Here is a 14193-nt window from a genome sequence, read left to right on the forward strand (position 1 = left end):
GAACCACTGCACACCAGCAGGTGCTGTTTGCCTGTTCCATGTTCTAGTGCATCCCTGACCCTTGGAACAGCGCCTGGCACACAGTAGATGCTCCGTAAGTGTTTGATAGATAAATCAACTGAAAGTGAATGAACTGGCTTTCCGGCTTTTACTTTCGTCTTGTGAGTCTTATGAGCGTGAGAAAAATCATCTTCTAATTCATCGATTACAGATGCACCAACAAACCAAGCAAGGACCAGACAGGAATTGTAGGGACTCCACTGCTAGTGCTGTCCCTGGCATCTCTGGGACTCCCACAGGAATAATACAGAACTCTATCCCTTGGGCAGCTGGCACCTCCTCCGAGTCCTGCAAGAGTGCTAAGCTGCTAAACTAAAACTTGAGGAACAAGGAGATGACCTGGATCCTTGTGTGCACGGACGTATACTGGGCCTTTGGGAAGGAAGCCTCTGGATCAGAGACCAACGAAAAGGGAACCTTTGCACTGTGGAGGGAGATCGACAGCTTTGCAGTTCTCAGAAGATGACTCAGAAACCACCCAGGACAATAGCTGCTTGGGCTAGTCCTTCCAATTAATTTCTTGTTTTCTAGTGGTTAACCCACAGTGCAGAAACCTGGCAAACATGGCCGACGAAAGCAGACATCCCCAGTGACGTCATGTGGCTATCATGTGGCCCCGGACAGGGTGTGAGAAGAGCACTTCACCTCCGGGGTATTCTTTCCAAAACCCAACCCGTCTCGTCTCACCTCGAGAACACCAGGCACACCCGGACTGGGGATATTGTGCAGAAGACCTGGCCAGGGCTCCGTCGTGGTCACGAACAGCAAGGCCAGACTGAGAGACTGTCACAGACCAGAGGCGACTGAATGAATGTGGTGTCTCAGAGGACGTTCACGGGCAGACTGGTACCTGAATCATGCACTTGCCAACCTCGCCGAAGCGAGCGAGCCTCTTGGAAGCCGGCCCCCACGACGACAAACTGAAAGGCAGAGGCTGCTCGCTTGGAAGTCCTACAGTGTCTCCCTCAGAGGCCGGAGGGCTTGGCTTGTGCTCACATACCGGGTCGTCTCTTCGGTTCCCCTTCGGATCAAGTCCTAGCTCCGTCCGCGGTTTCCAGGCCTGCCTTCCTGCCTTCCTTCCAGGCCGCAAGCACGCTCTTCGCTGCTCTCAATTTGGAAATTGTAACTTTCTCAGCCCTCACGTGGGAATCGACACACTGGCTCTCTCGACGCTGTCGCGACCAGTCTTTTGCGTTGACCCTCCTCGCCGTACATTGCGCATTGTGACAGCTACAGGCCCAGGCCGGGTGTACTTCTGCTGCACGTGTCCCAAGAACAGCACACGTGGGAAAACAGAATTGAAACACATACATGAACGTGCCCCCACACCGCCCCCACTTGTGTCTTCCACGCCCAAACCACCATGGGGACCACCAGGAAGCTCCGGCCTTGCTCCCTCGTACTGGCCCGCACCATTAGGCTGGATGGCCTCCCTGGGTCCGTTGATCTGAAATTGCGATGGCCCATCGATGCCGTGAAACCAACAGGCCGTGTATGACATCCACCGACACCCCACATCCCCCAGCGACGTCATCTTCTTAGCGGGGATCCCAAACCTGGGTCCAGAGACTATGGCGGCCTCCATGGGCTCATAAGATGAAGGAATCAGGCTGGCCCTGATAATAGTGCAGCAATTCCGAGAAGACGAGACGGTGGAAGGGAAAGGAGTGGGAGCCAGAAGCTGTAGAAGAAGCAGGGGCTTGACTTGCTCAATGAAACAACCTGCCGGCGGGTGACAGAGTGAGGGGTTGAGTCATCAGGGTTTGAGGAGTACCTAAAACTTAATCAGATGAAGAGAAAGAATGTGTCTTGCCACATTCCCTTTTTCAGTGAAGCTCAGTATCTGGAACATTCAGATCTCCTGCCCCCCCTTCCTAACTTCCTCATCTTACACAACGCCATCAAAGTCTGCACAGTCGCCGGAACGGACGACTCAGGAAGTCTGGTATCACCTTTCTCGGGGCATCACTGATGACCGTCAGTCCCACCCCCAGGAGACCTTCCGAATTCACTGCCTTGTCAGCCCCCACCTAGACCACAACAGGCCCCACCTGCAGCTCAGTCCCTTCTGTTGTCAGGTGGGACTTTCTGAAATCCCAGTGTGACAGGGCCACTCAGAACCTACAGACCGCTTAGGCTCTGTGTTGCTTTAGGGGAGGTCCACACATTGCTTTGAGCTCGGCACTCTTTACCATGTGGATCCGGCCCCAGCCCCAGCCCCTCTCCCCAGAGCTCTCTTTCGGGCTGCAGGGAACCCCCCCACCTTCCTGGGGCACCCAGCACCCTTCTCCACCCTGCTGCCTCTGCCAGGAAGGCTAGCGGACTCTTCCTTGCTACTCAAGACCGGACTCAGAGGCCGTCTCCTGCGAGGCCTTCTAGGGTACAGCGAGAGGCAATTAGTTACGATGTCCTGTGTATATGATCCTCTGGGCCCTATCCTATTTTATTCTAGCATCTTGCTGTCTCGCAGTAAACTTCTGCGAGGCAGATACTACCTGCCTGATGCCCGAAGCCTCACGGCTGCTCAAAAGACGTTGTAACGTAAACGAATGTGACGGGCGTCTGTGCACCCCGAGCCAGAAGAACAACTCCCACACGGTTCCTGACTGGGGACGCTGGTTCGAACACCACCACAGCCTTGAAAAGCTGTCTCCCTACTTCCCAGGTGAAGCTGGGAAGCTGGTCACCTGAATTTGAAAGGCTGGAGGGTCACTGGGCGGGCAGCTGTCGGGGAGCCCTGCAGTGGCATCCTGCGATCCAAGTTCTTGTGATGGGCTGACCTCATGCAGGGTGGGGGGTACTTGGACTGCTATTTGCTAGAGTATTTGGGGAACGGGTGCTAGAACAAGACTCCACATCAAAGAGGATAACGGGGTGTTGGGTTAAACAGCTGTATTTACTGTAGGATTTTGGAGACTTTAGTTTCCTGTAGACCTGTGAGTGCCCAAGGGCGGGGCAGTCGGAGGAGTTTCCCAAACACGTCTGACCATAGAGCCCCAGGGCACTCACCGTAGAATCCACTTTGGGAAACACTGGCCCCAAATGGTGCATTTTTACCGAGTGGCTGACGAAGGAACCAGAACAAAGTGTTTGCTTACTCACTCGTCATGGTCACTATGAAATAAGTCAATCATTTTAGAATCAAACACCGGTCTTTCTCAGAAAGACCGGAAGAAAAAAGACGTCTTTATGCAATCAAAAACCTTTATTCAGAATAAGCATTAGCAAAATGAAGGCAGCTGCCTCAGGGCCACGGAGTACTCAGAAGCAGATTTGACAATGATTACGAAAACACTTCGCTACAGATTAAAATACGGAATCACACTAAAAATAAAAGGTGAAGATCATCAGACGATTTGCTCTCTTGCTTGCCCAGGTGGCGGGGAGTGACCAGCCCTCGGGCCCAGTGTGCTGGGAACCCACGGCGGGGACACGATCAGCCCCGCGGCTGTGGCCAGGCCCCGGGCCTCCACGAAGACTGCCCGGCTCCCCACTGGTCCCGAGTGGTGGGGTTGGGTGCTGGTGACTCCACCGAACGGGACTCCCGGTAAGGAAGGCCGGTGGCTTCACAGGGAGCTCTTATTGGGACGGCATCTGCCTTTTCAGCTTGGCGAGTCTCTGCAGACATTCGTCCCTCCACCGCCGTCTGGCAGCTAAATGCTCCGGATCCGCGGGAACCTTCAGACACATGGCCTGGGAATAGGAAGAGAAAAGACAAGACAAAAAATCCCAGAGCGTGCAGAGGAACTAACGTACCAGGAGAGTAACTGTTCCTAGCTATTCAAACTGTGCATTTGCTCTTAAAAACAAAAGCGGCTTAGTAACCCCTCAATTAACATAAACTTTCCGAATCCACAGAGGCCTGCAGCTCCTCTGAGACCATTCAGACGAGCCACCAGTTCATCGGTCACACCGCTCTAAGGTCTCCTGTGACCACGACAGGACCGTGGACGCCAAGTCGGGAGTGAGGAACCACCAGGATCCAAGGCAAAGCCTGGCTACAAATAAAACGTCACCTGTGGCAACAGGGCTTCCCCTCGGCCCGCACGAGTCCCTAGAAGGGGTCTGCGTACCTGGTTAACTTTTTCAACAGTGGCCCCGGAAAACTCTGGAATGGGTCCAAAAGTCTTTAGGACACGTTTCATGCCTTCACTGTATCTGTCACAGTAGCTTAACACACCTGAAATCACGAAAGCAAGAACCCACGATATCAGCAAGAACACCATAAAACTCCAAATGAAGAAATCTACTCAGAGGGTCTCGCCCTAGCTCAGGCTTAGGTTCTTCTCCTCCTGTGGATGAAGAAAAGGTGCAGGGGGACGCCCACCGCAGTCGGCTGGCCCCGGGGAACGAGCGTCCTCACCGATGTCACTATTCAAGCTTTCCATCAGATCTTAAAATCCTGAAAAGTGACGGGACCCTCGGGCCTCTGTCAGCGCCTCTTACAGACTTTTGGGTTGGCCTGTGTTCCTGCACTGATTTGTAGAATATCACATACAGTTCTATTTTCACCAGAAAGGTCTCCAACAATGCGTCTGTAAGGTTACTTCTGTGAATGGCTCGAATGCATTTAAAAAAATTTTTTGACGTTTATTTATTATTAGTGAGAGACAGAGAGAGACGGAGCATGAGTGGGGGAGGGGCAGAGAGAGAGGGAGACACAGAATCGGAAGCGGGCTCCAGGCTCCGAGCCGTCAGCCCAGAGCCCGACAGGGGGCTCGAACCCACGGACCGCGAGATCACGACCTGGGCCGAAGTCGGACGCTCAACCGACTGAGCCCCCCAGGCGCCCCTCGAATTCATTTTCTAAGAACCAAAGGTGTCAGAGCGCCCTAAATCCGCCCCGTCTCGCACTTACTCCCTGAGTTCTCGTTACCACTTCGCTGGGAGCCTGCAAGGTGGCGGGTTCTCGGCACAGGCTGCATCTACCTGAGAGGCAGGCTCCGCGGGCGCACCCGCTTCCGCTCCGGCCAGCGGACCGGCGCCCAGCCACCCGAGCCGGGGGCGGCATCTGTCCCCTGGCGGCGCCGCTCTGCACCTGCTCCCGCGGCTCCGGGGCCCCCGGGAAGCCTGGGTCTCGGGGGCCGAGACGCGACCCTAGGATTCTGGTGGAGACACCCAGGAAGAGGAGGCTCATCCCGGAGGGGAGGGCGAGAGGGAGACGCAGCGCGGGCCGGCTGAGGCCGAAGCTGCTATTCCTGTGGGAGGCAGAGGTGCCCCGGGAGGAAGCCCCAGGCAGGCTGCGCGGCCTCCCCGCCCGGGTTGGGCCTGCCGGGACCCGCTCTGCAGGCAAACGGCCGGCTCGGCCCGCGCCCCGCCCCGCGGGCACCTGCGGCCGGGCCGGCGCGGGGGGCGTGCGCCGGGACACGCGTCAGGGCCCAGGCCGGTCCCAGGTACGCGCACCGGAGGCGTCTCCCAGGCCCGGGCCCCGCCGAGGCCAGGCGCGGAGCCGCCTGCTATTCCGCCGCTGGCCCGTTTCCGACAGTTTCCAGAACCAGACTCCGTGGTCGGCGGGTCAGGCGAAAGAGCGAGCGAGGGAACAGATGCAACTGTGGGTTTTGCAGACAGATCCCAGAGCGTGGCTCCCACCCACGCCACGAAAAGGGTGTCTGATTAAGTTCAAATAAAAATGACCACCGCCCGACACTCTCAACAGCTTCTTTGGGGCCTGGTTTGGGTGCGGCTACACTGACGTGAAAGCCTCAATTCACCGGGGGTCCATCTTGGCTCAAATGGTTTCCATTCTCTTTCAGAGTGCTCAAGTTAAACCCAATTTGCTCTTAGAAGAGAAACTGTTTTCAAGGGTACGCATTTCAAGCATACCAACTTTTCTGACATTAGCACCTATAATTAAGTGGTAGATACTGTCGTTTCAAAATAAGGGGTTTCGAATAAAAATAAGGAGTTTTGTTTCCTTTGAGTAAGCGTAACTTGACAGTCGGGATTCAGGGAGGCTCCTAAATGTCCTACGCTGGCTAGCCATCTTGAATGGCATGGCATTTCTGGAACACAGAAAACCACCCGTGCGTTTATTTCCTTTTGAAAATTAAACATCTGCTTCACTTTATCCATTTGTTTATTTACTCGAACTAAAGGTGATAAAATCTAGACGCGAATACAGCGTGTTCCTTTCGGTGGGGCAGAGACACTAGAATCAAGCAAGGTATAAAGATACCAAACGAGGGGCGCCTGGGTGGCGCAGTCGGTTAAGCGTCCGACTTCAGCCAGGTCACGATCTCGCGGTCTGGGAGTTCGAGCCCCGCGTCGGGCTCTGGGCTGATGGCTCAGAGCCTGGAGCCTGTTTCCGATTCTGTGTCTCCCTCTCTCTCTGCCCCTCCCCCGTTCATGCTCTGTCTCTCTCTGTCCCAAAAATAAAAATAAACGTTGGAAAAAAAAAATTAAAAAAAAAAAGATACCAAACGAGAAGAAAACGGGAAAAATTCCTGTAGCTGAGGACTGCCCGCCTGGAATGAAAGCAGAGGCTCTCAGGGACCAATTCCACCCCCACCCTGTGTGAGCAGTAACCCACAGGGTCCTGTGCACATACTGTGTCTCACTTCTGGATCACTTTACACCTGCTGAATGAGTGTTCGCCTTTCCCTGTCCCTGCGAAGTCATTTTAGTCTCCCAAGGGCTTTCTAGAACTTTTTTCCCTCTCCCTTTTGTAAAATCTGTCGTTTTAAAGGGCATTTATTTCTTCAAACTAGAATACAAGATAGTAAAAATCCTTGTCGCACAATTCATAACTTCCTCCGTACTGTTCAGGAAACCACTGAAAATTTCACTCTTACTAATATAAAAATGCTTTCTGTAACAGGCCCTCGGGCTCTTGGGACAAACAGCCCCGTTGTTTGTGGTGAAGGTAAGGAACGAATAGGGCGCGTGCCTGCAGACCGTCGCCCACCACCTGCAGAGAAGCTGGACACCCCTGGGAGGGCTCGCCCCCTTACCCAAGATGCAAGTTCGTGGTGACTTACAGTCACGACCTGCAACGTCCCAGGACACTGATCATTGCTACTGTTATTTGCAATCTGTCCTCTTCTACTACGCAAGTATTAAAAGGAGCGTTTTTACTCCATTTCCACCAATAACTTTGGCTTCTCTACACTATGAAAGGAGGTGCGTGGCAATTATCCCATAATACTAATTTCACTGGAAATGGGGAGGAAAAGAAATCATTTCACCTTCTGTCCTTCTAGTCCATCCTTCCCTTACGTTACTACGAACTCGGGCCTTCGCCTGTGTTTTCTCTCCTCCACGTCCTTGCCCTCTGTCCTGTTCAACAATATACTTCCCAAAACTCTCTCGAGCTTAGCTTTTTAGAGGATTTTGAACGTGATTTCTTAAGAGATGCTTATATGGAATAAGAAACAGTGGGGGAAAGACGCGATTCTCATGAGATTAGATTCAGCGTGGCTTGCTGCTTTCTAAGTTGGAATTCTTCAGCTGTGAGCCCACAAGGGCGAGACAATGTGCTTTCTTGAACCTTCAACATAAGCCAAGGTGGGTGGAGACAGAGAGCGCCTTCCTCTGTTTGCGTTTATGCAACAGCCAGCAGGCACACGGTCCTACTGTCACCCGCGGCGGCAGCTCCTGAGACGGGCTATGGGTGTTCAGTTTCTTGGAGAGCCCTGACTGCTACCCACACCAGAGGAGTCTGGTTTCCACACAGCGTATGAACCCGCACCGACGTATGAACCCACACCTACGTGAATTCACCTGCTTTTAAGAGGCAGAGTTTCACAGAACTTATTAAGGAAGATCAAAAAGGCCCCAAAGCACAGAGCAACATTATCTAACTCCCACCTGAGTGAGACCTCACCTGAGGTCAGGGAGGCGGGTGGAGACAGAAACCTACCTGGGGCCCCTTAACTCCACAAGGTCCCAGCTCCAGCAGTTCACCTGTTTCACTGAAGCTAACAGCCCTGTGTAAATGAGCCAAACCCAGCAAGTAAGCACCTCAATTAAAAAAAAAAAAATTTAAAAAAGGACAAGCATCTCTACACAGGAGGAAATTTTACAAGGCAGGATGGTAAACACTGGCTTCAACTGGAGGTGATTTCCGGGGCCTGCCGATTCTCAGTCATTCTCTAGGTAGAAGTAAAGTCATGAGGCGCCCAAAAAGCTGCTATAGGTATCAAATGGGCAGTTCTCTTCGCTGACCCAGTAGCCTGAAAGCTTAGCAAAGAAACCATCCAAACGGCTGAAGTCTGGAGATGTCACTATTCTACTGCAAAAATGCCCTAATCTGTATTCATTCTGTATTTCTTCCCCATGCACTTGTGAATCTTTTGGGGAGAGTTAAAAAGGGAAAAAAAAAAACTGGAAGAGTAGTGAATTAAAAAACAAGACAAAACACCGTATGAACAGAATACTGATTAAGGGACCTCATCTGTGTCAGCCATCGAGACAAACATTTCCATCTGGCTTCATCCTCACAGCACCCTTGAAAGGAGTTCCTGCTCCCAGGCCCATTTGATGGGGGGGAGGGGTACTCGCTTGCAAGAGGCTAGTTAGCTTAATGGTGTTTTGTTTTGTTTTGTTTAAGTTTTGAGAGAGAGAGACTGTCAGAGTGCTTAGCGGGGGAGGGTCAGAGAGAGGGAGACGCAGAATCTGAAACGGGCTCCAGGCTCCGAGCTGTCAGCACAGAGCCGGACGGGGGGCTCGAACTCACAGACCGTGAGATCGTGACCTGAGCTGATGCTTAACTGACTGAGCCACCCAGGTGCCCCTAGGCTAGTTAGCTGAGAAATCAGGTAGGAACCCAGGCCGACTGGCTCCGCTGACCAGACCCCCCTCTTCAGAGAGTCTGTCCTTGCTGAGGGTGGCTTTTAAAATTCAGCCAAAAGGCAAAGTAGGCAAGCTGGCCTCCTGTTTTTTAGGTGCTATTAAAGACAAATCCTAAAATACTTTTACCACTTCTAGATAAACTGTAGCTTTAAGACTAATAACTAGCCTTAACCTGAGATGCTGGCTTTAGGAAAACGACATCAGAAAAAAAGAACCCTCTGCGTCCAATCTTGATATATCCTGGATGACACTATGAAGAATAATGAACATTTCCATCGGTTACAAGCCAGATCTTATAACACTCTAACTCTGGTCTTTGGAATGCTCTGAAGTTGAAAACTACATCCGTCCACCATTATCATATTAAGCCAATTAGGTTTTCTTATCATATCTGCTTTGTTTGAAAAATTGTTACGGGCCTCCTTCCTGTCTGCCACACTATTTGGTTCTTGAGTTTCTGGTTTCATTGGCTTCTGTTTCTGTTTGTCTGAGAGTCAGAGCTGTTCTCAGCTGTCTCCCTATTGATTTCTCATGATACCTGAGTTATCTTATTATTCTGAAGAAAAGAAAATTACAGAGAAAAACATGGCAGTTATCAAGCCGTGTTGATATGCATGCCAAGTGTTTAAATACGCTGGCCACCTTTAAGGTGCCGGCCGAGAAAGCATTTGAAATTCTCCCAGACCTTATTTTAATGATACTTCACAACCCTCGTTTCGCTTCTAAAGAAAGAGGCCTCTTTCTTTACATTGTCCTCCTGTGTTCAACCGTCCTTCTGCCACAAAAGATGCTCGTGCTAGGACAGAGTTCCCTGTTCCTGCAGCGGCTCCCAGCCACGCTCATTTGAGGAAGAGTCCAGTCGGGTATTGAACCCCACCGGCACGACCCGCAGGGCCCCGTGTGCGCACCTGCAAGATTACGTCTGGCGAAACTGCCCCAACATATTCACTGGAAGTCATACTTCATTAATTACGGTGCTGAAAACTGAAGCATTACCAAAACATTGTGGAATCACAAAATCTCAAACAGACTCCTGATTTCCAGCTTCATTGCAGGCATCTCTGCTCGGTATCTAAACATCCTGCCAGGTGGCCAACCAGCCCCAACTGCTCTATTCACCGTGCGCAGCATGGCCCTCTCCCTCAACGTCAGCCCCAGGAACGAGAAACTTCCTGCCATGTGCTGAGCCCAAACCTGTCTGTCTGCCACGTCCACGCCCACAAAAGACACCCACGCACGTACACACACACTTCTCCGCTCACCTTCTTCTGGATAAGTTCCAGTTTCTCAGTATTTCAATTAAGTGTGGACCGTTGGAGCTAAATACAACACTCCCTTTCTCTCCCTACATACGTTTTACAGGTATAATATAAATATTAAAATAACACGGCAATAATTATGTATGAAAACTATAACAACACAGAAAGGCAAAGAGGTAATAAAAGTTACCTGTAATTTCAACGCTAAGAGATAGCAGGTACTGATGACATTTAGGTGATATTTGCCTAGATTTTTATTCATAGCATTTTAAACTTATTTTGTTTCAGTCTAGTGTAGGTTTCAGTGCTTGTTTTCCGAATGGCGTCTTGTTTCTGATTCACTTGAAGTGTGGCTGACAGTTTCATTCTTGGAAGCTCCTCACCTTTCTCAATCTGTCTTCCTGTTAGAGTCGCTAGATCGTGGGCTCGGCCCTACTTCCCCAGACCCTCTGAAGTCGGCTTCAGTCGGCTTCTGAAGTCGGGGTGACTGGCCTGGCCCGAGCGCCGCCCGTGCCCAGCGCAGCCCCCTCCCCTGCAGAGGCGCCTCCCCGCTGGCTTCCCAGCCTCCTGGCGGGAAACCTCCAGCTCCAAATGTCACACTTAGAAGTTGCTCAGATTTAGGCAGGAGAGACGTACGGCATTTCCCTATCTGTTCTCCTTGCCGCATCATCTTTCTCAGGAGAACACAACTTCCTGGGTAACGTGGCAAAGTCTCCATGACCACACGCATCTGTCTTTCTCTTCCTTCCCGCCTGAGTGCCCTCTGCCGCGCAGAGCCCTGGGGTTCACGGATTCCATGTGGACTGACCTCTCAGGACACCACGACCTGTCGCAGCCCCCGTCTGTGAATTACCAGGGCTGGCCGCCGTCTCCTTCATATGATACTGTTTCTACCCAGTTGTTTAAACACAAAAAGGCAAAACTGTACTGTTTACAAAAGCCCTAAGAACACTAAACAGCACAGAACTCCCATCTCAGCCCCTACGGAAGCAAAGCGTACCTTCTGCATTGAGATGCATAGTTTCTAGGGGTCCGATGAACGCATACCGCATGCCCAGGCCATCTGACATGACAAGGTCAAGGTCGCTCGGAGACACTATTCCTTCCTAAATGGAGAAAATGGGGCAGCACACAGATGAGTCCTCTGGAGAAACAACGTTCTTGCCATCACTTTCAAGCTGACTCCTTTGGAGCACAACCCCAAAATACTCTCCCAAGCTCCAGAATAGTATTTTCATTCTGCACGTGTTTCACAGGTTTTGCGTGACAAAACTGTAACATATAAACAGATCCTGAAAAGAGAATATTTTGTGAGAGGGTCAAATACCAACTCGCTTTTTCCAGAGCTGCCATCAAGCTCCCATCTTATGTGTCAATCTCCACTGTCTTCCGTCCCCTTCCCTAAAAGCTATGTGTCACTCGCAGCCTTGGAGAAGGGGGACCGGGTGAAGGGAAGGGAGAGAAGTAAGAGCAGGGCATTGGTGGGAAAGCACAAGAAGGACCTTCTACATATTAGCCTGAGATCTGGACGCTAAGACTGGAACCATCAAAAGAACTGAAGAGTCATCCTCCAAGCTTTGCCCGCCTGCAAGCCCAGCCCTGCCCAGCTTTTAATGAATGAGTTCATAAAAATGACATCCTTTGATGAAATGCAGCTTAGAACCGGTGTTGTTTGCAAGGTGGGGCCCTGGAATCTTCTGCAAATGTGGACTGCAAAGCAAGAGGCAAGCTCTCATGTGTTCAGGTCAGACGTCAGATTGGCCATCTGCGTTACTTGGCCTTTCTCTGCACAGCCTCGACCTCTCACGGCTTTTGGAATGAGCAGGGACGCATAAGCACCTGCGTGCGTGATCCAGGAGGCCACGGCCAGTTGAGTCTCCATCCGAGGATATCTTCACCTTGGGCAATTCAGCTGTCAGAAGGCAGATGGGGGGGGGGGGCGGTGGGGGGAGGGGGAGGGGGAAGGCCGTCAGATTTCCCCCTGGGTCTTTGCTGGTCAGACTGCTAGAATTCCTGTGAAGTCTCCGGTTCCTTTTTCCTGACTGGTTTCTTTCACACAGAGCACGGTGAAGACAGATGCTCCTGCCTGACAGCTAGGCCACGTCTACCTTCCGTTAAGAAGCCACCGAGTGTGCCTGCATGGCTCACACCTCTTCCCTGGGCAGCCTTACTGGCCCCCAGTCCCCAGCCGGAGGGGAGGACGGAGCGCTCTGCTGTGCAAATCGCAGTTCTGCCCACACCCCCAGAGGCACACCAGGCACGTGCACCCACCCGGCCCCCAGGAACAGGCTCACACAAGTGGCCCACCCTACCCCACCTCTTTTGCTCTGGAGCAAATCCTGTCCTTCCCTTGGAAGGACTGTCTTTTGTCCTGTTGAGAGGCTGTCCCTGTGGCAGAGGAAAGCTTTCATCACAGGGCTTCACCAGGCCCTCTGGCCAAGGAGGAGGCTTGTTCGGCCTCTAGGCAGCCCCGGGAGATCTGGGCTAGGCTCTCCCCGCTCAGGAACTGGAGGCTAGAGCCCGCCCCTGCTGTCCCTCCTCCTCCTCCTCCAGGGACTCTGCAACATCGCTACTTTCCAGACTTCAGAGTCACCAGAAGGTTGAGCGAGGAAGCAGATTTGTTTCCTCTACCTCCATCACTGCATCAGCCGCTGAGGGAGAAAACACCGGTGTCTCAGGTCCCTGGGGGTGCTTGGACCACCACGGCGGTGCTGGGGAAGGGACCAGAAAGGGGCTGGGGCCAAAGAACCAAAGAGAGCCACCCACGAAGGGCAAGTACCATTTAGGCATGCCTGAGAAACTCTGTTTGAAAGAACTGCTTTCCATCTAGTTTAGTGTGTGTGTGGGGGGGGGGGGTGGGTAAACAAACAAAGATGTGCATGAACCCACACACGTGGTTTAGAGAAGAATTACAAAGCACACCTCGCCCCCACCTGCCAACACCGCCATGCTGGTCTTCCTGGCTGCGTCCTCCTCCCTCCCTCCTCGAGGCAAACATCCAGGCTTTTGTAGTAACTATTTCTCTACTTTTAAGACTTGCCATCTATGTTTATGTTCCTGAAGCAGAGCTTGCTTTTTGCCTGTCTTCCTCTTCAAGACGGACTCACGCTGTGCATTCTTCTGCGGCTTGCTTCCTTCCCTCCACTCGATGCTTTTGAGCCTTACCTGTGTTGTGTGCAGCTGCGGTCTGGCCTCCCTCGTTGACATACGAAATCACAGTTTACCAACCCAACCTACTGCTCACAAACATTTGGGAACATTCTTGCTCCTGGCCCATGGGGCACGCATCTGAGAGGACAGCGGCTGTCCCACGGCACACTGGATGATGTAGGTGCTTTCCAGGGGGGCTGCACCGTGCTCATTGCCTCCGGCAGCGTGTGTGGGTCCCCGTCGCTCTCGGCAGCCTGTCCAACACTTGATGGTGTCACCCTTGCAAGGCGCCGCTGGTCTGCTGGGCTGTCCCGCTGTCTCCCCAGGTTTCCTATCCGTTTGAAATCATCCTACCGAATGTTCAGCTGGACTGCTAAGGAGACCAAATTAACGGATTCAGTTTACTCAAATGCCAACAAGTTTTACCCCTCTTCGCTTCTGGTAGCAAAGCTTTTAAGTGGGGAGGGGGCAGCAACAAGGAGGCAATGCTACACAAAAGGTCCAGAGTAATGTCCGGAACTGTCAGGAAACCGATTGTTGAAAGGACTCCCCCGCCCTCCTCTCCCTCCTCACCCAGCTCTCAGGGCCGGAAGGGTGGCTTTGCGTCCCCTCCCCAGGCTGCCTAAAAGCATTTGCTGTAGCATTCCCGCACCCTGTGAGCTCAGGAATGCTGTGAAAGGCAGCCAGGCGAGAGCCCTGCAGACTCTCCTTCGCCCTCCCTCGGGGTCCAGGTCACATCCCGAACAGCCTCAAGGAGTGCTTGTCAAGGGACAAGGAGTGCTGTGTCCCTACAGCACTCAGACTGTAAAGGATGCAAATATGGACGCTACCTGCCACTTGCAATGCTTTTCGCCTCTGCTGTCTTCCTCTAAATACTGTGTTCAGCTGACTTCTGAAGGGCTTCAAGATACCCCAAAAGTGAGCCACCCACGAG

The 14193-nt window shown here is 52.3% G+C and overlaps 1 protein-coding gene across 3 annotated transcripts in view; it reads right to left on the reverse strand.

Moving 5' to 3' along the window:
- Positions 1–3246: 3246 nt before the first annotated feature.
- The window catches only part of CRYL1 (crystallin lambda 1), a 130725-nt gene continuing 119778 nt past the window's right edge, over positions 3247–14193 (reverse strand). For 2 of the 3 annotated variants that reach the window (XM_047077490.1, XM_047077509.1), the window contains 2 exons: positions 11110–11215; positions 3247–3753 (listed from right to left, as the gene is read on the reverse strand). In XM_047077490.1, the coding sequence (XP_046933446.1) occupies positions 3497–3753; positions 11110–11215 (363 nt within the window). In that variant the 3' untranslated portion in view covers positions 3247–3496. Of the gene's footprint in view, positions 3754–4133; positions 4241–11109; positions 11216–14193 lie in introns of all 3 variants that reach the window. The other variant, XM_047077499.1, reaches the window with a different exon arrangement.

Source organism: Lynx rufus, unplaced genomic scaffold (genome assembly GCF_022079265.1).
Source record: "Lynx rufus isolate CCGP_SWC_20201006 ecotype Redwood Valley unplaced genomic scaffold, mLynRuf1.p SCAF_1, whole genome shotgun sequence".
In the NCBI taxonomy this organism is placed as follows: domain Eukaryota; kingdom Metazoa; phylum Chordata; class Mammalia; order Carnivora; family Felidae; genus Lynx; species Lynx rufus.